General features: G+C 44.2%; 1 protein-coding gene across 1 annotated transcript; it reads right to left on the reverse strand.

The window, feature by feature from the left end:
- Nucleotides 1-1,098: 1,098 nt before the first annotated feature.
- LOC112563200 lies at nt 1,099-21,796 on the reverse strand. The gene is made up of 5 exons (XM_025236996.1): nt 21,692-21,796; nt 21,161-21,432; nt 4,202-4,345; nt 3,466-3,730; nt 1,099-2,096 (listed from the first exon to the last, which is right to left on the reverse strand). The coding sequence occupies exons 2-5, from the start codon at nt 21,243-21,245 to the stop codon at nt 2,066-2,068; spliced, it is 525 nt and encodes a 174-aa protein (XP_025092781.1). The 5' UTR covers nt 21,246-21,432; nt 21,692-21,796; the 3' UTR covers nt 1,099-2,065.
- Between the last annotated feature and the right edge of the window lie 388 nt (nt 21,797-22,184).

Raw genomic sequence — 22,184 nt, forward strand, 5'->3', positions numbered from 1 at the left:
AGAGAGTGCCATCTGTCTTGGTGTTACTGCTGAGTGTTATAAGTTTACATGATTATTGAGAGATATCTTGCTTGGGTCCAAGCTGGAGCAAGCTTTGATTTCTGTGTATCATACTTTGTGGAGGGTTAAGGCTAACTATATCAGACTTTGTAAAGACTTAGGGTTAACTTTATATATGTATATATACTTTTGGATGACTCAGTCCTGATATTCGTGCGATTCTGAACTGCGTTTATCCTTTTTCTGAATAGACAGCGAATGAGACTTGTAGTTGTGTAGTTGTGTCTGTGTTTGTTGTGTTCAGCATCACTCTAGTCAGCTATCTCTATATTTCAGTTTTCTCTGTCTCTCTTTGTCTTGTCTATCTCGCTGTCGTGTATGGGGTTAGTTGTATTGGTCTGTCTGTCTGCCTTAATCAAACTTGATTTCTTTCTCCTTGGCTTCCTCTTGTTCTTTGCCTCAAATTTTAAAGTATTTATCTCGTCATGAAAGGAGGAGACTAACACTAACTTCTGCACATGCGCACTGGTGTTTGTTTGTAGGTAGAGAGATGTAAGTGCATAGGTAGAGTGGAGTTTCCATCGAGAATGGAATGTATCAGTAGAAGTGCATGGTTATCATCCAGTTTCTATCCAGAATGAAGTGTGTGTATACCGGTGTAGTCACAGTGCAGTTCCCACCAGGAATAAAGTCTACAGATTGTTTTACACAACTGCTCTTCATCGTCTAGCGCCATTGTCTCCTGTTTGAGAGTGATGATATCTTTGAATATTTCCAAATATCGTCTTTTTCCTCTCCACCTCTTTCGCTCCATTCAATAAACTTTTTATTTCTTTCTTTCTTCTTTCTTTCTTTCTTTCTTTCTTTCTTTCTTTCTTTCTTTCTTTCTTTCTTTCTTTCTTTCTTTCTTTCGGTATATGTGTGTGTTTGTGTTATGGTTAGTAAATCTGTCTGTGTGCGTGTGCTTACTCGTGTGTTCGTGGACGTGTGTATTCCGTGTCTGTGCGTTCGTGCGTGTGCGTGTGTGTGTGGACAAGTTCAGAGATTGTAGACCTTGTAAGGTAGGGCGTGAGGTAAGAGAAAACCAAATTACAAAAAGTCCATCAAAATGTTTTTATTTTATTTACTTTTTAACAGTGTCAGAGTTAACCCTGGTGGTAAGTGTTAGAGGTAACCACAGCAAGCTTCTTGCCAACGCACTACGTCACCCAGTCATTCCCTGTGCCATCTGTCAGGCTGTCACACTGTCACACTGTCACACTGCCAAACCGTCAGGCTGTCACAGTGTCAAGACTATCAGACTGTCAATTTGTTACATTGTACAAAGAAGTGAATATTATAGTGAACGGATCACCATCTGTGTCAGACTACTACAAGCATGACGTCATCTGCACAGTTCAGACATCACCCTGACACTCGGAGGTCAAGTACAGAAGTCAAAGGTTGTCAGCAAGTTACAGGAAGCCGTCAGTGGTGACAGACAACGTCAGACTGTGAAGTGAGACCAGTTTGTTGAGGCTTCTGGATTGGACTTTGCATCCACCGTCCACATTCCTGGACTGGATTGTCCTGCCATCCTTCAAAGACGTCACACCAGGTCTTGATGTAGGTGCGTAGTGTCACCGCCCTCCGCAACGGCCATCGACGACGACAGACGAGGTACGACGACAAAAGGCAACCACAGACAGAGGGGCGATAACAACAGACAAAAACAGACTAAAGGGGGATACATCGGAAAACAACAGACAAAGGGGCGATAACAGCGGACAACCACAGACGAGAGGACGACGAGAATGGCGCGTGCGAGCAGCCAGGAGCTGGTGCCTGTGAAATCACGTGAGTAGACAGTCGTTACAGATGGTAGAGGCAGCCGATGTAGACAGAGGTGTCAGTCGGTGAAGACAGCCAGTCTTGTTGACATCTGGCGTGTAAATAACTGGCGTAAACAACTGGTGTAGACAGCACGGGTGTTGACAGATGGTGCGTACAGCGGGTGTGTAAACAATTGGTGTAGACAGCACGAGTTGGGCGTCACGTGCTTTGGTCGGCGAGGTCAGTGGCACGTCTACAGATGACCAGAGTCAAGGTCGCGATCACTAATGAAAAAAAAAAGACAAGTTTGTATCATTGTTATCAGGCACCTGGTTATACAGACTGATTTCACCTGGTGGTCATGACAACCCACATGCACACTTGCTACAGTCTTGTGAAGCAGGTATGTTGGGATGCACATTGATGATGACACCTTGCCGTACAGACTGATGAAACTGAAACGGGATGTAATTGATAAAAAAAAAAGGTTTCCAAAAGCATCCGCCAATATCTGGGCTACAGCCCACTGCCGGCCCGTGCTGAGGTCTCTAAAGTGAAGTAGTCCCTCAACCTTCTCAACCTGTCAGCCTAGCAAGATGTCTGCGTGTCTCAGTATCAAACAGTAAATGTGAGTCTGTCTATCAGCCTGGCATGCGTGGGTCTCCCCTTCTGTAAGGTCTTTGTGGCTCTCACCATTGCCTTAAGATATCTGCTTGTTTCACTATTTACATGTAATATATGTGTGGGTGCCACTATCACCCTGTTAAGATATCTCTGTCTCGCTGTCAGCCTGGTAAGATATCTCTGTCTCGCTGTCAGCCTGGTAAAATATTGATGGGGCTTGGCATGACATAGGCTTCCACGTTAAGAGGTCAGAGCCTGTGTGCATCCATCTCCAGCAGGCCTCCTCTGACAGACCTCACCATGTCGCCATTGTCCAAGTCTATGTTTTGACATGTGAACAGACTGATAAACTGTGTAAATTAGTCATCCGACCTGTTAAGGTGAGTCTGCCTGCAGTTTGATTTTGAAGGTTTTTTTTAATTAGTGAAAAGTAATATAGTGTATTTAAATGATTGTTAATTTTTAAGGAGTATATTTTTCTGTCCAGGTTTTTCTTTTATTTTATCTTCCTGTGTTTTTCGTTGGCTGGTGCGCTGGATGTAACCAAAGTTCGAGAAGGGTGGCAACTGTCAAGATGCTCTGGGGTTTCTTTGGTAACGTTTCCGGTCCTGACGGTGGAGGCTTCGACAGACTTAATTTAAGTGAGTGAACTTCTCATCAAAGACCTTTACCGAGAAGAGTGAAGATTTACCCGTTATGTGCTTTCATGTTTAGGCCTCTTGTTGTTAATTATTTTTTAATATTATATTATCTTTTAAATTCATATTTGTGTTGGTGTTTGATTGGTGTGCATGGCTGTAGAGCCGGTAGTGACACCAATAGACAAAGTCCAGCAGGTGTAACAAAGATTAAGCAGATATGTAAGTAGAGGTGATGACGATAGACCAGGGGTGGACAAACGACCTAACCATTTAGTCACGTGGGCGTCACTAGGACACGTGGTCGTAACGAGGAGAAGTGGGCGTGACGAGGACAAATTATTGTGTGAACAGGTCTGCTTAACACACTGTCCTAAAAGTTGTCTCCCACCTGTCGGAAGTGGCGTCCATCCAGGACTGCAGCACCCTTTCCAGGAGGTCGTCTGCTGCCAGTCCCTCATCGCCATCGTGACTCCTTGCAAGAGGCCCTGCCTCGCTATCCACCCTACCCTGGGTGTCGTCCGACGACCTCTTGAAGTAACCAGTGTCCACCAGGCCCACGCACTCGGCGTACAGCCTCCACTCCAGCTGGACCTGCTCGTACAGGGCGGGGTTCGATTCCCTCAGAAGGTCCAGCAACGTGTCTATGCTCTTGCCTGCACATAAAGATTTGTCCACGCTGTCAAAAATAAATGTTCTGATTACTTTGAAAGAAAAACTATCCACACATTAATCGTATCCAGAAAGTTTTGATGAGGAGCTGTCAAAGCATCGCGCAGCTCAGACAGGATGCTCTGGTTAACATTGTGCATCTCTGTGAAAATAATCTCACTGTCGCCGGGATGCTCAAACAAGAAATGTGTTTGTGGAAACATTTCTGCTTGTGAAAGTTAAGCCACTGCATCAATGAGTTGATTTTCTATACAAGCATCTGATGGCAGGCCACACACTATTCGTGAAATTGAGAGAGAGAGAGAGAGAACAGGTGAGTGAGTGTGTACCCACCCAGCATTCTGGACAGAGATTGAGAGAGATAGAGAGAACAGGGGAGTGTGTGTGTACCCACCCAGCATTCTGGACAGAGATTGAGAGAGATAGAGAGAACAGGGGAGTGTGTGTGTACCCACCCAGCATTCTGGACAGAGGCCTAAAGCGTCGTAGAGGGTTGCTGCCGCATGGATGTCCAGGAACAAGGTGGCAGAAACACAGGTAGATGAAAAACACCTTCAGCAGTGTTTCCTTTCTCACCATTCTCCGGCAGGTCAGCACACCTGTCAACAAACCCCACTTGACCATATCATGATCATGTGTACACAAGGCAACAGAAGAGATGACATCTGTGATCAAGTACACTGATGGCAATGAAGCTTATTTACAACACTTGTACACAGCGCTCATTTCAATACAGTCTATATGTAGACGAGTCGTTCAAACACATGTCCAGGTACACAGGTATACAGTCAATAAATCACACGTGTAGAGAATGTATACACAGGACACTAGAGCTCATTGACAACACCTGTACACAGGACACCAGTATATCTACGAATCCTCTGTATACAGGACACTAAGTCTGCACAACGCATCTAAATAAATGTACTAACACTTCTACATATACAAGACGTGTATATGATGTATGTAAATAACCTTCTCCACAACTACAAGAACAACGGTTCTTTTTCTCCGACAACAGGCAGACACCCCAACCATTCAATCACTGGCGCTCGACAGCTTGATGTCTCGTCCCTGCGCCTTGAACCGTCAGTTCTTCAGGCGACAGGTCAAGCCAGAAAAAATTGTTTCTGCGGAAATTGTCAGTGAGCTTCAGTGAGCACTTGCCCGTCACGGAATCTTTACACACGTCACGGCTGACAGCCGCCTGTGACCTCTAGTAACCCCGCCCAACTGAGTCACGTGGTACCACAAGTGTCGACGTTAGACAAACATGGTTTGTTGTTGAGCAATATCTTGTCCCTGTCATCGCGGACGTGTGTAGGTGGATTGCTGTCTGTTTGCCGAGATCAGAATAAGCATCTTGCGAAGTTCTCTGCTGTTAGTCTCGACGAGCCTAAGCAAGGAATGTGACTAAACCGGAAGCTCTGTACACACCTGCCTCGTTCTAGAAGTTTAAAAAAATCATCTGCCAGCAGTCCAGTCATACTAGTTCGTGGTGCCAGGCACCTTTGGGAATAATTTTCGTTCATGTAAGACAACATATTGACTGCCAGGCTGGGTAAATGGTGTATTTTTAGTGGTAAAGATATTAAACAGTTATTTTGTAATAAAATATGCTATGGCGCAGAATATTAGCACGCTGCTGACTAGTAAAGATATTAAACAACTTATTATTAATAATAAAAGACATAGTATTAAACGTTACTGACTAGTAAAAATATTGAACATTTAATTATTAATAAGAAAAGATCTTTATAGCAAATAACAAACCTTTACGTAGGAGGATAAGCAAAGGTGGTGTTTATTTTTACATCTAACCCTCGGTCTAAATAGAATAAATAAAAATCACATTGATTCAAAAGAAGGCAACAAAAACAGAGAGAGAAATTATGATGTGTACAAACATGGGGATTAATATTTCAATTGACGGTTTTTGTTGGGAGGGGGTGGCGGTTTCGGGCTTGAGCACTAGCAACACGTTGTACGTGTGTGGTTTGTCTGTATGACTATTACTACTGAGCAATAGATAATTAACTGGTAGGACGCCTCTGTAGGTAATCAGACGGTTTAGAATATGTGTTGTATGTGTTGTATGTGTTGTGGGTGTTGTAGGTGTTGTAGGTGTTGTAGGAGTCCCACTTTGACCGTGTACAGACTGGAGTCCGTTCTGTGGAGAGCTGTGAGGTTGTTCCAAAGAACACTGACAGAATATTTCAGGCTCGACTTGAATAAGTTAATTCTTGGTATCGGAGCAGCGATGTCCTTTTGCCTAACTTGCTGGAGGGTGAGTGCTCTCCCTCACTTTTCATATTTGCCCGTTGATCTGCGTAAAGTTTTTGTCTCCTGTTCATCAGTTTATCTGTTATGATGCTTGCTACGTTCCTGGGTGGATGACCGTTTCTTGCCCACTTTTATTTCAGACAAAGAAGTGTGCTTGTTCCGAATGTCAGTTGTCTGATTCTCACTGACCTCCACATCTCTCTCCCTGTCTCCACATTCTCAGGTCTATGACTACCCAACATGCTGATGGTTGCCTCCAGTAGTTCAGTTCGGAAATTCTCCAACAGAGTCTAGCTATTTCTCGGTGATTTTAAAATTCACCCGATGATCTGACAACAAAAATTTAGCTTTTTCCGTGATTCTGAACCTTGCCCCGTGCGACTGTCACCACGTCTGTCGTTGGTGGGTGGCCTCAGATAAAGCGAGTGTGGATGCTGTCCAAGTGTAAGTGATCATGCTCAGACTAAAAAGAAGAACAGAACTTGTCCTCGATTCCACAATTGACAGTTGTGTGCTACTTGTAGTTGTCATGTACGTGCAGTTCTCTTGAAGTAAAGCACTCACTCACCTTAATGGTGGAGAAAGGTGTTTTTTCGAAAGTAAGCTCACGGGAAATGCAGCTTCACAGAAAGCGGAACAAAAATGGAGTTTGACAATAATCTAAAGCAAGAAGCAGTTTGACAATAAACTGACACCAACTGCAGTTTGAAAACAGAGGCAAGGAGTACTGACGTCACAAACGCTCCAAAGACAACAGTCACCGAGAGTCGACGGTAAATATTTACCTGTGCACCGCGCTACACGGCAGCGAGACGTCACACTCCAGACCACTACGTCACAAATGCCCCGAGGAAACAGGCAAATATTTACCTGTCTACCGTGCCACACAGCAACGAGACGTCACACTGCAGGCTACTACGTCACAGCCGCGGCTCCGTCACACACGAGCGGTGCCTGTCCACGTCACACACGATACTCACAAAGTCAGGTGCGGCAGCTAACGTGAGAGTTAGTGAAGTTCCAGACCAGGTGGCACCAGACGTCACAGGCGTTCTTCTTGACGTTACAGGACAACTATGGAGGCAAAAGAGAGCGGAGGGCCCCTTTATAAGACCCTCGGCCGGCGATGCCACAGCCTGCGCGTGCGTGGAGTTGACGTGCTTTTGTCAAACGTCCTGCACCGTCACACTATGTCAACCGCAGCGCTCCCTAGCGGGGGAGATCACCACGCGACCACTGGGTGGGGTGAAAGAGGCCCTCAGCAGTCGTACCCCCGCTTTGTTCACCTCTCTGTCCTCCACCGTGCACTTGCTCAAAATGTTTTGGAGGCAGTGGTTAGGATGTGATGTCACCAGAAAAAGTCCGAGTATCTTATAGTCCTGAGTCCAGTTGTTAGGACGTGATGTCACTAGCAAAGTGACAAATAAGGAAAGTGTATGTCTGCGTGAAAACAGGAAATTTGTGTTGACTGGACAGTATCTTATCAGCCAAGAAGAGAAATGTAGTATCTATCTTCTCTTCTGGTGCCGTAAGTCCTCAGAGTTAGCTATGGACTTCTTGCTGACTTCTGTAAACAGGTGGTCGGCTGGCAGTCTTCACGCGCAGTCCACAGTAACACAACTACGTCATACAAACTGTCAACAGTAACACAACTACGTCATACAAAATGTCCACAGTAACACAACTACGTCATACAAACTGTCCACAGTAACACAACTACGTCATACAAACTGTCCACAGTAAAACAGCTACATGTAAAACGTGCCCCGAGTGTACGGATGTACTTCTGGTTTTTAGTTATGAGTAACCTGAGCCCTCACCTAAGATTCTTACTATGGGTCAGGTAAAGTTTTTCAGGTCATGGGGGAGGGAGGAGATGAGGTGTTAGAGACCTCACTTTTCGGGAATCGAACCGGCGCACTCTCAGTTCCGACGCCAGAGCTCTAAACACTCGGGTATCCGCGTCCCATAATGGTTACTCTTCTAATCTCTGGTCCATTACAATGCCTTCTCCAGCTCTAATCTCTGGCTTACTGCTATGCATTATTCTAATTGTTATGTCAGGTTTATTGCTGTGGTTTATTATCTAAGCCTCCCATCTAGTTAAGGGTAACCCTAACCGTAACCTCTCGTTCGTTACTATGGCTCCTGATGAGTCGCTGGGTTGGGGCTGAGGTATTGAGTTTTTACTATTTTGCCGAAGAAGATTCCAGAGCTTGTTTTTGACCCCTAACGATGTTTTATTTGCGGTGTTTGGCCTCCGAGGTATACTTCTTCCGTCCCCTTGGGTACACTGCTAGTGTCCTTTAAAAACATTGCTCTCCTCTTGGCTATTCTGGAATATTCTGATTCTGTGTGTAGTGCGACAGTGTGGCGGCGCCAACCTACCGCCTTCTACTTTCAGCTTGTCCAGGCTGGTTTATGATGAAAGAGATCGTCTAGCAAGTTCTCCTTGTTACCAGGAGTCACTGTATCGGGTTGTCCACAGGAGTAGGAAGGAGACGCTGCACCCAGCATCCACGGCCCACGTACACCCATCACCCGCCCCTCCCACAAGCTGCGGCTGACCCCAGCCATGACAGACAGCGCCACCAGCTCCACAGATGGCATAAAGGGAAACAACCCGGTCCCTTACATGATCGTTCACAGGAAATAATTATGCAGACGAGCGACTGGAGGCTTTTAAAGCGGAGGGATTTCTGGACTTTGAACCGCTGCCCAGCGACAATCTACAGCAGAAGACTTGACCCTTGACCTGCACAAGACACTGTTGACGTCAGCAAGAAAGTCGTTAGTCTTTACTGTCCGCCAGAGTTGTGCTCCTTGGCTGCGCTCCTGACTATATTTAGAATATTACAAGATCTTTGGCTTTATTGGTCTCTCTATGGGTATGTTTGTTTGTTTGTCTGTTAGTTTGACATGTATGTCACAAACAAACTGAGCCACTGGCGGCTCTCCTACAGCAGTGCTCATGAGCTTCAGTCCTGGACAAAACTAAACTACATGACACTCAGCCTTTCAAAACAGAACTTCTTTACATAACAACACAACAGGAAGATAAAACCTCTCCACCCCATTTTATACAATCTATCCAAGTACTGGATGACAGCTAGTAAACCAGCTTGTTGTAGCAAGACTGGATGACAGCTAGTAAACTAGCTTGCTGTAGCAAGACTGGATGACAGCTAGTAAACTAGCTTGCTGTAGCTTAGCACAGGACTGGATGACAGCTAGTAAACTAGCTTGTTGTAGCAAGACTGGATGACAGCTAGTAAACTAGCTTGCTGTAGCTTAGCACGGGACTGGATGACAGCTAGTAAACCAGCTTGTTGTAGCAAGACTGGATGACAGCTAGTAAACTAGCTTGCTGTAGCTTAGCACGGGACTGGATGACAGCTAGTAAACCAGCTTGTTGTAGCAAGACTGGATGACAGCTAGTAAACTAGCTTGTTGTAGCAAGACTGGATGACAGCTAGTAAACTAGCTTGCTGTAGCTTAGCACGGGACTGGATGACAGCTAGTAAACCAGCTTGTTGTAGCAAGACTGGATGACAGCTAGTAAACTAGCTTGTTGTAGCACAGGACTGGATGACAGCTAGTACACTAGCTTGCTGTAGCTTAGCACGGGACTGGATGACAGCTAGTAAACCAGCTTGTTGTAGCAAGACTGGATGACAGCTAGTAAACTAGCTTGTTGTAGCACAGGACTGGATGACAGCTAGTAAACTAGCTTGCTGTAGCAGGACTGGATGACAGCTAGTAAACTAGCTTGTTGTAGCAAGACTGGATGACAGCTAGTAAACTAGCTTGCTGTAGCTTAGCACGGGACTGGATGACAGCTAGTAAACTAGCTTGCTGTAGCAAGACTGGATGACAGCTACAAGGTGCACATGTCTTGGTTGTCATCACGTTAGCTATGTGGATGTCAGCTAGCAATTTAAGATTGGTTTACTACGAGACTGCATGACAACCAATAAACTAGCTCACTGCTAACTGAATACAAAACTTAACGAAAACTGTTTTACTAGAAGATTGGCTTTAAAATAATAGTTTAATAAAAGATAAAGCGAATGCTACTGAGTTACTGAAAGATTAGATGAAACTAATTTACTAAAATATACTGGATAAAAGCTAGTTTACCATAAGACTATTTAAAAGCTAGTTACTAAAAGAACTGGATGAAAGCTAGATGTGCAAAGTTCGAGTCTGAGATAAACCCACAGAAAGCAAGTTGAGTCAGATAAACCCACAGAAAGCCAGCGAGCACAAGTCTGACCAACATGGCTGCCCGAAACAACAAAGTGACTCAGATCAGGATGCACCAAAGCAGTTGTGAGTCTGTAAATTAAATGGACAAAGAAGCAGAAATCCGAAAACATCCTGCCAGCATTCTTTTCCCAGCATCCTCCAGTGCCACTAATCTTATTTCTGCGAGCCGCCAGTTCCGATGGCTTTGACAAGACCGGGCTCCTAGGGGACAACCGAAAAGGTGAAGAACCAGCCCTTGGGAAACTTTTACTTATGAATCATTAGTTCTCAGACCACCAACGGTCAGGGGCAAGGTCATGGACGGACATGCCACTGTCTCACCAGCATTAGCTAACCGAACTCGTTTGGTGGGCAATGACTTTTCTGTCCACAGAAGTGCGCCATCTGGCTAACCCCTGCCTCCTCCTGGTGCTCGCGCCGTGAGTGGGCCGAGGGGAGGGTGAGAGGTCAGGGGGTGGCTGTGAAACGCACGTCCAAATCCGATACAAGCGAGACCGCAGTTCATTTCCTTTTAATTTCCAGCCATCCGTCCGCCTCAGGCATGGCAGCTCCTCTGCCTCCCTTTGTTTTAAAACTGGACGAAGGTTTTTACCTCCCCATTAGCACCTCTCCATCTGTCTTTTTGCTGATTTTGTTTCTCCCTTCATCAGCCATCGTTAACCCTTCATCAGTCATTGTTAAATTTCCTCAGTAACTTGCCGCTATTCACCGAAGCCAAATTGCAGAGAAGTCAAGGATGAATAAATTGTACAATTGCAACAGTCTCGTCTTTTTATTTCTTCTTTGTAATTCTTTTAACAGAAGCTATGGTGTTGATAAGCATTATTTGGGTCTAATGAGAGTTGAAAGTGCCCACTACAATGCCCATAAAATTACCTCAGCGTCTATTAAAGAGATTATGTTTATCCATGATCTTGTGCCACGGGAACCAGATGCCACCCGCCTGCAGGTCCACATGTGTGGTTGTACCATTGAAAAGAACGTTTTGACGGTTGTACCAACTATTCATCTCGTACACAAGTGTGTCGGGGGACCCTGGCGAGATCTCAAAACCCGAACTTTGTCAACATGCATGAAAAACACTGACCTACAGATGGGAATCAGATAGGAGAAATATAGTCACGTGACAACATCAGTGACAACACACACCTGTAGCCAAGTTATGGTCAATGGCAAGGGCCAGGCAGAGATGTGTATGAGCAGAGCACAACTCGAAGAGGTCAGCAGCTTCCAGTACGTGGGAGCCACCCTCTCCAAGGACGGAAGCTGCACTCCCGGTATCCTCATCAGGATTACAACAGGAACAGGGACGATGGCTAGACTGCATAGGATCTGGCATAGCTCACGTCTGCATCAAAACAATATCAAGTCCCATAAACCCACACGATCTCTCCCGAAACCGTTGTTGCTTCTGCACAGACCCTCACCATATCTGGTTAAACCTGTTTTCTGTCTTCATGAACACCTGTTGTGTGTGAGTAGAGCCGTGTTGTTTGTACAGAAAAGTGTCGAGCAGGGTCACGTGTAGACAACTCCACTCAGTCTGCGCAGACCTGCAATGTGTGTGCAATCAGACCGCAGACAATACCATTGTTACGTCACACACCACTTGCCGCGCGCATGCGCTGGACTAAACATGGCACTCACTCATCTTCTGCGATTTTCCTGTCCACAGGACATCCAAGTCCAGAGCCAGGCACCATCATTGTGAAAACAACAAAACAATCTATGCTCTACACGCAAAGGTAGGTTTTAGGGTCTGAAAACAATGTTTCAAAATTGCAACCACAGCAGCTTTGAATATTCACCAGTTCTTCAAAGTGACAAACATTTCCAGTTTTATGACTTAAACTGTGCATCGAGTCCTCTGTCCATGGAAAAAGGCAATGAGCGCTTTTTATAATAAATGCTGTGCCGCTTGTTCATTTATCCATCAGTCAATCAGTCAGTCGTCGCTTAACCGACACCTGTGGCTGAGGGGGGATGACATGGATAGACTGGCAGCTAACAGGCCTCCACTCTTGTCTATTGTAGGCGACAGTCAGCAGGTCCTGTACACGACGACCAGTCCAGTCTTTGACCTTCGTAATCAGTTCTCCCTGTGACCACCCTCCAGGGTACCTTGAAGAACAATCTTCGACAAAGTCTCATCCAAACCACACCAGCTTATGTCGCTTGACTGTTGAAAGTAGAGGTTCCTGGTGTCCTGTGAGTGTGGCAACAGTGTTTCGCACAAAGTCATTGGTTTTATGTTCTCTATATGAGATCCGGAGAAGCCTCCTCAGGCACTTGCTCTCGAGTGCCTGGATTCTCCTTTCCGTCTCGGCGAGCAGAGTCCACGTTTCTGTAAAGCAGGATCGGTACTACAAAGACTTGTACATAATTGTACTTTCTAGTAAACCTGATTCTATGGCAGCCCCAGACCCTGTCCAGCCTAGCCATTGGTACTCTTGCTGTCACGATCCTGATTCAGGTATTTGTCGAGGAGCTGCCATCCTTGGGAAGGGTGACTTTAGTCTTGTAAGTGTTGGTAACCATTTCGTATGCGTTGGAACTGTCAGTCTGTTAGTGAGGTCTTGAGCTCTCTGTCAGTGCCTGTCATCAGATCGATGTCATCTGCAAAGTGTAGGTTCTAAATCAGCCTTCTACCAATAGAAATGGAAGTGTGATGGTCGTGGAGGATTTCACGCATGATGTTCTGCCACAACGCTGTTAAACAGCATAGGTGATAAGACCCACCCTTGAGAGACTCAAACTGTTGTGTGAGAGGTTGCGCCCAATGGATTACCCAGCAGTACTGTGCTCGTCGAGCTGTAAGACAGTGCTTCAATGACTTGGGCGAACATTTTCGCATCCATCGCATGCCAAAACTCCTCGTGACAAACTCTGTCAAATGCCTTTTCAAAATCTATCAAGTTGTGGTAGAGGTCCTGCTGACGCTGAAGATGTTTCTCTATCAGGATGCGACAACTTGCACGTCTGCTTAACTGTTCTCCTGCTTTGTTTGAAGACAGTTTTTTCTGATAGCAGTTCCTCAGAGGTGGTGCTGATGCATTTCTGAATAACTTTCAGTTTTCTGGGTGGCTGACAAGGCTTATGGTTCTGTAGTTCTGGCCCTGTTGCTATTTGCTTTTTTTAGATTAGGTATGGCTAGTGACTGCATCCATTGTTGGGTCATTCTTTGCGTTCCAAGACTCTTTGGCACAGGACAGCGGGGGCCTTTGTAGTTACATGTCCCACACTGCTTGAGCAGCTCAGTTAATACTTTATCACTTTCCTCCCTTCCGACTGCGTAATTCTCTTTCGATTTCTTCCTGTATGGCTGGTGGGTCTGCAGGGTTACTGATTTTGTTTCTGGTTGTTTTGACGGATGTTGGCATCTGTCTTCAGCTGTAAGTTGTACAGGTCCTTGCAATAGTCAGTCTACTGTTTGAACAAAGCTGTGCTTTCTGTGAGAAGACAGCCATTGCTGATAATTAATCTGTCTTAGTAAGGGTCTTTAGTAGCTGGTAGGCCTTTTTTACTGTCGATTTTTGTCGTTCCCTCCTCTATGATCTGATATTTACCTTTGATCCAGTTTTCTGGATCTTGCCTTCTTATTTTGATAGCATTACCTCTTTGTACTTGGAAGCTGCTCGTCTCCAAATGAACTAAAGCCGATGGGTTAGACTGGTCACGAACACGCAGGCATTGGGTTCTAAGTGATGTTTTCGTCGTCGTCGTCGTCATCGTCGTAGTCGTCGTCGTCGTCCGTTGAAGCCATGTTACCATCATAATTCTTTAAAGAGGGTTTTCCCATAGCCTTTATTTTTTCCAAGATATTACACGGCAGTGGTATTATCTTTCCTTGGCTAGGATTGTGGTAGGGGGGAGGTGACATCAAGTGGTGAAAAAATGTTGGAGCGGAAACGATAAAAAACCACGTAGTGTCTCCAACTCACCAATCACAGATGTAAAAACTTGAGGGGTTTGGTAAAAGATTCTTTACTAACATTGAATAAAACCTGACACATAAAAGCGAAATGTTTGAAGGAACCATGAATGAGATGCACCTACATGGCCATTTTCAAGTCTGTGTCCACTGCAGCTAGCCCTGTAAACAGATTCCACATGCAGAAAAAGAACAGCGTACCCATGATGAGAACTGAACCCAGGACAGCCAACCTTCGCTGTATTGGTGACAGGCGCTAACCCATGGACCACCGACCGCCCACAACAGCCTTGAGCAAGTGATCTGAGTTACAAGTAATGGTGACAGGTAGTGATGGGGGTTGAGATGAGTTGGGGCTGAGGGGGCTAACGCAATCGACTAGAATCCTAGAAATGTTTTCCTGAAATTTAGTGGGCTGCAGGACGGGGTAAGGGAACAGTCGTCTTTCAATGTTTCTTTATTGTTGTTTTGTTTTTTTAGTTTCGAAATCGGGAACATTTGTGTGTGTGCGCTTGAAAGAAAGAGAAAAAAGACAGAAGCAGACCAGAACTAGAGTAATACAACAATAATGATCAGAAGACCGGGAAGAAAAGAGTATATTTCAAGAGAAGAATGAAAATATTAAACAAGAAGCACAACGGCTTTGAGAGAAACAAGTAAAGGTAGATAATTCAATAAACATTTTCCGTTGCATGATATTGCTTAGCTCCCTTGAATCGAGACTATCTTTCAGTGGTTGTCAGCGACGTCCACCCTTCCCCAGTGGCTTACGAAGATGCTCGGCTTTTGTGGGGGTGAAAGGGGGAATGGAGGAGGGGCAAACTCAATGTTGACAGTGAACGATGTTCACATTCACATTTTTTTCCCATCAGTATCGTTTTTTGTGGGTTTTTTTCTGCCCTCTCCCCTGCTAAAGTTCCCTCCCCACACAAACACACGCGGGCAGGTATTACGATGTTTAACATTAAAAATAAGTCTATTACCATAACATAAAATAGTACACACTGCACATGAAAAAAAAAAGCCAGCACACAGGAAGGTGCAGGATGTCGTTCGGGAGGCAAAGAAAAGGTAGAAGGACAAAGATGAGATGCAGTTCGGCAGTGCCGACCACAGGGCTGCATGGCCTGGTATTCAGATGAAGTCCTCTGTAAATATCATGGAAAAAGTTCATAGAACCCTGTGGAACTTCTGGGCGTTGATGATTGTGATCTTCCCAACGATCCTTTTATACCCGCTTTGAGAAGCAGGACTTCTCTCATTGTCTTGCCACACTGAAACAGTCCTCGGTCCCTGAGCTCGCTGGCGATTGCCCAGCAGATGTGTTGAGGAGAGTAGATGTTACTGTAACTTGTAAGAGAGTAGTAGTGCGTGTGTTGGTGGTGAGCACAAGAATGTAGAAGACAGAGTGGAATGTGTTCGTGATGAACCACCATAAGTGTGTTTGACGCCCATACTATTTTAATTATCACGAGTATTATAAATGACAAGTCAGAGGAGGTTTGTGAGACTAAGTACTCCAAGGCAGATGACGAGGCTAATTTTCTATTTAAAACAAAGGTGGGTTACCAAAGGCCATTTGAGGCCATTCTCGTTCCAGACAAAATGATCAACTTAGAAATTATCCTACTATTTGTTTATACACTGTAATTTTTATGTTCAGGTATTTTTATTTCTGTTTCCTTCTGCGTCTATAAATTTTTGACGGAATTTAAATCATTATTCAAAGAATATTTGATTATTAGTATTGTAAATTTAACATGAATAATTGTTATATTTTAAGATTTTATTTTTCTGTACATTGTTGTCTTTCTTTGATCTGTCTTCTTCTATTGTTGCGCCCAATGTTGCTGGGCATCCACAGTAACAGCAACGAGGCGCGACTGTTGTTTCTGTCTCTCTTTTTTCCGTTTGGAGCCCCAGACCTGATGGCAGAGGCTTCAAAGAGAACTTTCTACAGAAGTGACTCTAACAACTGACTTATTTTAAGGGGAAAAACAAAATTTTAATGTCTCTTAAGAAGTCTGCAAAAGATGTTCATCATTTTGTAAGTTGAATCATTTTGAGTATGATATTTATTTCTAAAATTCACATATTGTTGCTATTTTCTATCTCCACCGAAAGCATCTGTAGCGGGGCCCGTGAGTTCTGTATTTTGATTCTGGACTTAGTGTCTTTTTATCAGCGTGCAAGAAACACTACAAATCCCCTAAAATTGTAACACTCAGCTGACTTTGTAGAATTGTTCAACGATGGAAAAAGCCTAACAACTGGTCATAAAATGAACATAAATGTGTGAATACCCAAGTAAGTGCGGGCAAATCTTGCAAAAATGGCTTTCTCCCCTTTGCTGAAATGACTGCCCTTCTCTTTCATGGCGTCTCTAAGCCTTCATACTTCAGTATTTCAACAAAAGCGGTTTGTATGGCAGCTTTTAAAGCATCAGAATGTTACTGTCTTTCCAAGATGTGGGCATTAAAAAAAAAAAAAACCAAAAAAAAAAAAAAAAAAAAAAACCGCCAATCTCAGATGTGAAGTTGCCAGGCAGGAATATCCAAAACCTGAGCTCTTTCTTTCTCTCTCCCTCGCTCGCTCCATCCTATTTCTCTATTGTTCTCATCAACCAGAGAAATCCAACTCCACGTCAGTGTGTATCCTCCTACACCACCCCGACTACCCCAAGCTCAGTGTCTGAAGACCCTCAGCAACGCTCGTTCTCGCTTGCATCTACAGCAAGTCTACAGCACGCAATTCGAATGAATGCATGGATGTAGCAAAGATACAACAGCAACAACTGTAGCGATAAAGAACATGTCAGGATTTTGTTTCGTAGGGATGTGGTCTTCGAAACAAGGGTCCCTGGTGTTGATTCCTGTCAGCGGTTTGTTAGCAGTTCTGGTCGCAGACTCAAAACAAACAAACTGCTTCTAGTAACAGACGACGGATACAGGAACACAGCAGCTCATGACAAGCCAAAGGTTAACACATGGAGAGCAAAAACGGGTGGAGGGGGGAGAGAGAGAGGGGGGGCGTTAGCGAGCGAGAGTGAGAGATTTGAGAGAGTAAGAGACTGTGAGAGAGAAATTTGTGAGTGAGAGAGTATTGTGAGAGAGAATATCTCTTAATTTCTTATAATCGTGATTTTCACATTTGCCGTGTAAATTTTTATGCGTCCCGGGCATTGAACTCTCGCCTTCGTGTAGAAAATATATTTTCTTTTTAGTAGTAGTCAGGGTGAGGGTTAGGTGTGCAATAACGCGTTGGGTAGTAATAACACAAGACAATCAGTACTAGCAATACAATCATTAATAGCAGTAATGTAAGACAGACCGCAGCTGTAGCAATATAAGTTCTTGTTATCTGGTTCCTCTTGTGTTTTCTGTATTTTATTGTGTCAAGGAGGGACAGTGAAGTGTACTCCCTTGCCTATCCCCGCCATCGCCGACAATTTAAGTGAGGATCAACCTCGAGGTTTTGATAGAACGTTTCTTCCTTCGTTCTTCACTAAGTTTTGTCTGAGAACTATTGTTGGTAAGTTCATAAAGTTATTTCATGATTTACTTTTCATTTTGTAAGAGAAATGTTAGAGGGTAAAGTTTAGCTGACTGCAGGCAGGCGCTTGTTGTTGTACCCTACAACAGGGAGTTTGCTACTGAATTACTTTCTGAATTGCTTGGAGTCGCATTTTCATGGTTCACTTGACAAAGTTTGATAAAAAAGAATTGTACTTCATGACCACAAGTTCGAATTCTGCTGATGCAGATTATGAAAACATGTGCAATTTGTGTGATGGCGGGACACTTGGCTGTAAACAAGAGCTGTCGGCGTGTGGCAATGCCGACTTGTAAACAGAGAAATAAGGTGTTACTGATATTTGTTCAATGACCACCGATATACAGCATTTTGTCTGAAAAGACTAACTTGCTTTCTGCCTTCTTTTTTTTTTTTTGATATGCTGACCAGTTGAAGTGTCAATGCTGGCTGTTCACGTACAGGAGAAAGATGGGACCAAGTACACAGCCTTGGGGGACTCCTGAGGGAAAAGAGACTGGTGGAGACACTCAGCCATCCACTATAACTGAGTCCTATCTGAGATATATAGCTGAAACCAGTATAGATGGGAGCCTGATATGCCATAGAGAGAACTGAGTCGATGAATGAGAGTAGTGTGGTCTAGAGTATCCAAGGCAGCAGACAGGTCTGGTGAGGAATGACATGTCACCTCTATCCAGAGCAGACAAAATGTCATTTGTCCTCAAGCAGGACAGTCTCAGTGCTGTAAAAAAGAGCGATAAGCAGACTGTGAAGGAGAAATCACATTTCCGAGTAAAAGAGATGGTGGAAAGAAATGTCAAATTTGAGACGGAGGTAATTGTTTAGCACGCTGGTCTCAGGGGAAGGGTTTATTTAACATCGGTTTCACTAAGGCTGCTTTGAAGGTAGTTGGGAAGAGGTCAGAGGACAAAAACTATCATTTACTATTTCTGAGGACAGTAAGTAGGATGCCTACACGTTTGGCAGGGTTTAGCATCTGTTGTTGAACAGTCAACCAAGACCTACACCACCTCAGTTCACACGAATGCTGGGGTCCGCGTGCAGAGGACTAGTTCGGTTCCCAAAGACCTGATTGTGAAATATAGTTCTTACAGAGACCATACTTGACAATATCCAATGTAGACACAGTTCAAAGAGAAAGGGAAAGATAACTCCATACTGTGGGCCTGGGACAAGTCTTTACCTACGATAGTAACAATATTTGTTAACGTCTAGTCTTCGATCTCAGGAAAGGAAACGAAAACACTACTGAGCTTTAAAACAAAGGCATTAAAAAGAGGGAAGATTAGAATATGTATAAAGATCGGGGTTGTTGTCTAGTTTGACAGGGTTAAGGTCATCCCCTAACCGTTTCAGGTTGTTTGGAGGTGAGATGTTAGAGACCTCGCTTTTCTCGGGGCCAGCTTTACATGAGGGCGGTCCCCATCTCCTCTCCTTCCCTGTCTTACCTTCCCCAACCCTCTATGGAGTCGGGCACCCATTCCCACCAGCTGTCGACTGTAGAAAGTTTGCTTAGCTAGTCGGGCATTGAACCGGCGAGACCTCAGCTCGGACGCCAGCACTCCACCCATTCGGAAATACTCTTCGACCTGAATAAGTAACATATGGTTAATGTACCTTTGTTTCATAATTAGTAATGGCTATCGACGATCAACGGAAGGTCTCTGCCATCAAGGGTTTTGAAATAAATGTTGTAGAAGTCCTGTTTTGAATTGGTATAAACTGGATTCCGTTTGTTAGAGGTGTGAAGACAGGTTGTTCCATAGAACGCTTCCTGAATACTGCAGGCTCGTCTTAAATTAGTCGATTCTTGGTATGGGAGTCATGAATGTGAGGTAACCTCTTATTATTTCGATATAAAGTAGTGTAGGGAATCTAGGTGACATTTATTATCCCTCAGTACTTTATAGACGAGAATTTGTTTGATATCTTAGTCTGTATATTAGTGTCAGGGCGGACGGGGATTGGTTTCCGCCGAGCCAGCAACTAAGGTTATGTCACGGCAAAACAGCCAGCCCTGTACACAGTTGTCACATTCAGAGAAAGAATAATGTGCCCGAGACGAGAAATGAATCCAGGACAGCCAACCATCACTGTATTGGTGACAGGTGCAAACAGTCGCACCACCGGGCTTCCTATATTAATGGCAGGACCCTCAGAGACGAGAAATAATGAGGGTGTAGTTTTGGTTTAAGCTGCATCCATTTGATAACTCTCCTTTGAACATTTGCACAACAGGCCTCATAGAAACACCACCAGCAGAGCCCCAGTGATTGACTGAATATAGCCTGTGTAGAACAGTTCGAGAGTGAGGATTTAAAAGGGGTTTAATTCTGATTAGGAAAAGGTTTTCTGTGCTTAGGTGGCTAGGATATGCTGGAACCAAGACATATTGTTATCAATATTCACACTTAGAACTTTACGGCTTTGGACTTCTTTTATTGGTTGGGTACTCAGATGGATTTTTTTAAAATATGGCTTAGGTTTTGTCTCTTTTTTCTGGTAAGTAGCATGATTTGTGTTTTCTAAGGGTTGAGAGCCATATGGTTAGTTCAGACCAGGACTGAAGCTCATCGGCACTGTGCTGTAGTAAGCCGCCTGTGGCTTTGTTAGTGGCATGGATTTATTGTCATATCGTCAACTTCACATGAGTGGAAGATATAAAGGAAAAGATCTTTGATGAAGATAGAGAATAGAAGAGGACCTAAAACTGAGCCGTTTGGTTCGAAAGAAGGTATTTGAAGAGTTGGATGGAGCAATTACCAAGTTTGCAAAGTTCTAAATTTTCTTAATTACGTCAAAGACTTTTTCAAAGTCTACGAAAATGACTGCAGTAAATTGCTTATCGCTTATGTTATTTAACCACTGTTCTGCTAACATATTACTGTGAGGCAAGAGTATTTGGGTTTAAATCCAGATTGATTCATATGGAGAAGCCTATTTTTCTTATTAGATGATTTTGGTGATGAGTGTGGATCTGCTTCTTTAAAGGGTTTGTACAATGATAAAGGAATCGAGATTAGTGGATAGTTTGTAGGATTGTCTACGTCGCATGATATATATATATACTGAGATTGGTGGATGGATTGTAGGATTGTGTTTGGCACCTGATTGATGTATTGGGAAGTAGAAGGAGCGTCTGCTGTCTCCCGTCTGATGCGTGGAGCAGAGGAAGGTGACACAAGCAGACTGAGAGGGCAGCTCAGCCATGTGACATAATGAAAGCTGTTTTCTCGTTAAGACCAGTGCGACAAAACACTATGTATCCAAATATAATACAAATGTAACACAAAATGTGATTTTCAAACAACTTAGACAATGTCTTAGAGAAGCAGACATTGTGGCAGAAAAAGGGAAGAGTAAAAGAATGCCTCACCTTTCACTACAGCTTCCAGCCAGTGTCGTGCAGACTGTTTCTCTGCAGGCTGGTTCCTTCGCTCATCTTTCTGGACTTTATTCATGATGACACAAGGGATGGAGCAGTTTTGTGTCTTCCGCTCAGCGATGTCACTGTAGAATGCTATGACGAGGCTGGTCTGTAGTCACCTGCTGGACTCGATACCTGCCGACCCACGACTGGTTCGCTCGGCGGACAGGTAATGGTTTTGACTTGTTGAGTGGAGACAAGCAGTAATTTTGCTCGACTTGCTGAATGGAGAAGAGAAATAATTTTACTCGTATTCTGTTACTATTTCACTTGATAAGCGGAGAGAAGAAGTAGTTTTGCTTTTATTCTGTTTCTATTTCATAGAGAACTTTACCGCGACACGTTTTAATGATGACAGCTTTGTCTAAACTTTTGTCTTACACTTGAATTTTGTTCGTGTTATTGTTGTTTCTTGCTGTGGCCTGAAGCTTGTGTTCAACTTGAATGTTTGCGATTGCTGCTGGTGACACTACTCCTCACCCTGATGCGCCCCCTACATCCGGTTCTCACTCCTTCAGTGCCGCACTTGCAACATGTCTGGCAGCTGTGGCTGTCTATAGTGTCTATGCTGTCTATATACGGTGGAAGAAGGAAATAAAGGCAGATCGAGGAGTTGTCTCTGGCTTTTATCGGCCTTCAGATGAGGCCATTGCGCGCAGGCGTGAATACCTGTCACGCCCCGGGGCGGGGGAGGCGGGGCTTCTCGCAATATTAATGTATGCACGAGACAGCATCGCGATACAGGAGCAATCAGTGCCACCTGGGACCAGACAGCCGTGAGACCACAACCAGGAATGAATGTGCCAGAGCGAGCGGTCTCATTCCCATAAAAACACACACTTGGAGAGAGAGATATATATATGCATCTATAGAGAGAGAAAAAGAGTATTAAAGTGTTCCGAAGCTCAAGAGCCAGAACTAATTAATCTGTTCGCCAGAGTACTTTGCAATTCTTAGTCGTACAGAAAATGTC

This window comes from Pomacea canaliculata, linkage group LG4 (assembly GCF_003073045.1).
Source record: "Pomacea canaliculata isolate SZHN2017 linkage group LG4, ASM307304v1, whole genome shotgun sequence".
In the NCBI taxonomy this organism is placed as follows: domain Eukaryota; kingdom Metazoa; phylum Mollusca; class Gastropoda; order Architaenioglossa; family Ampullariidae; genus Pomacea; species Pomacea canaliculata.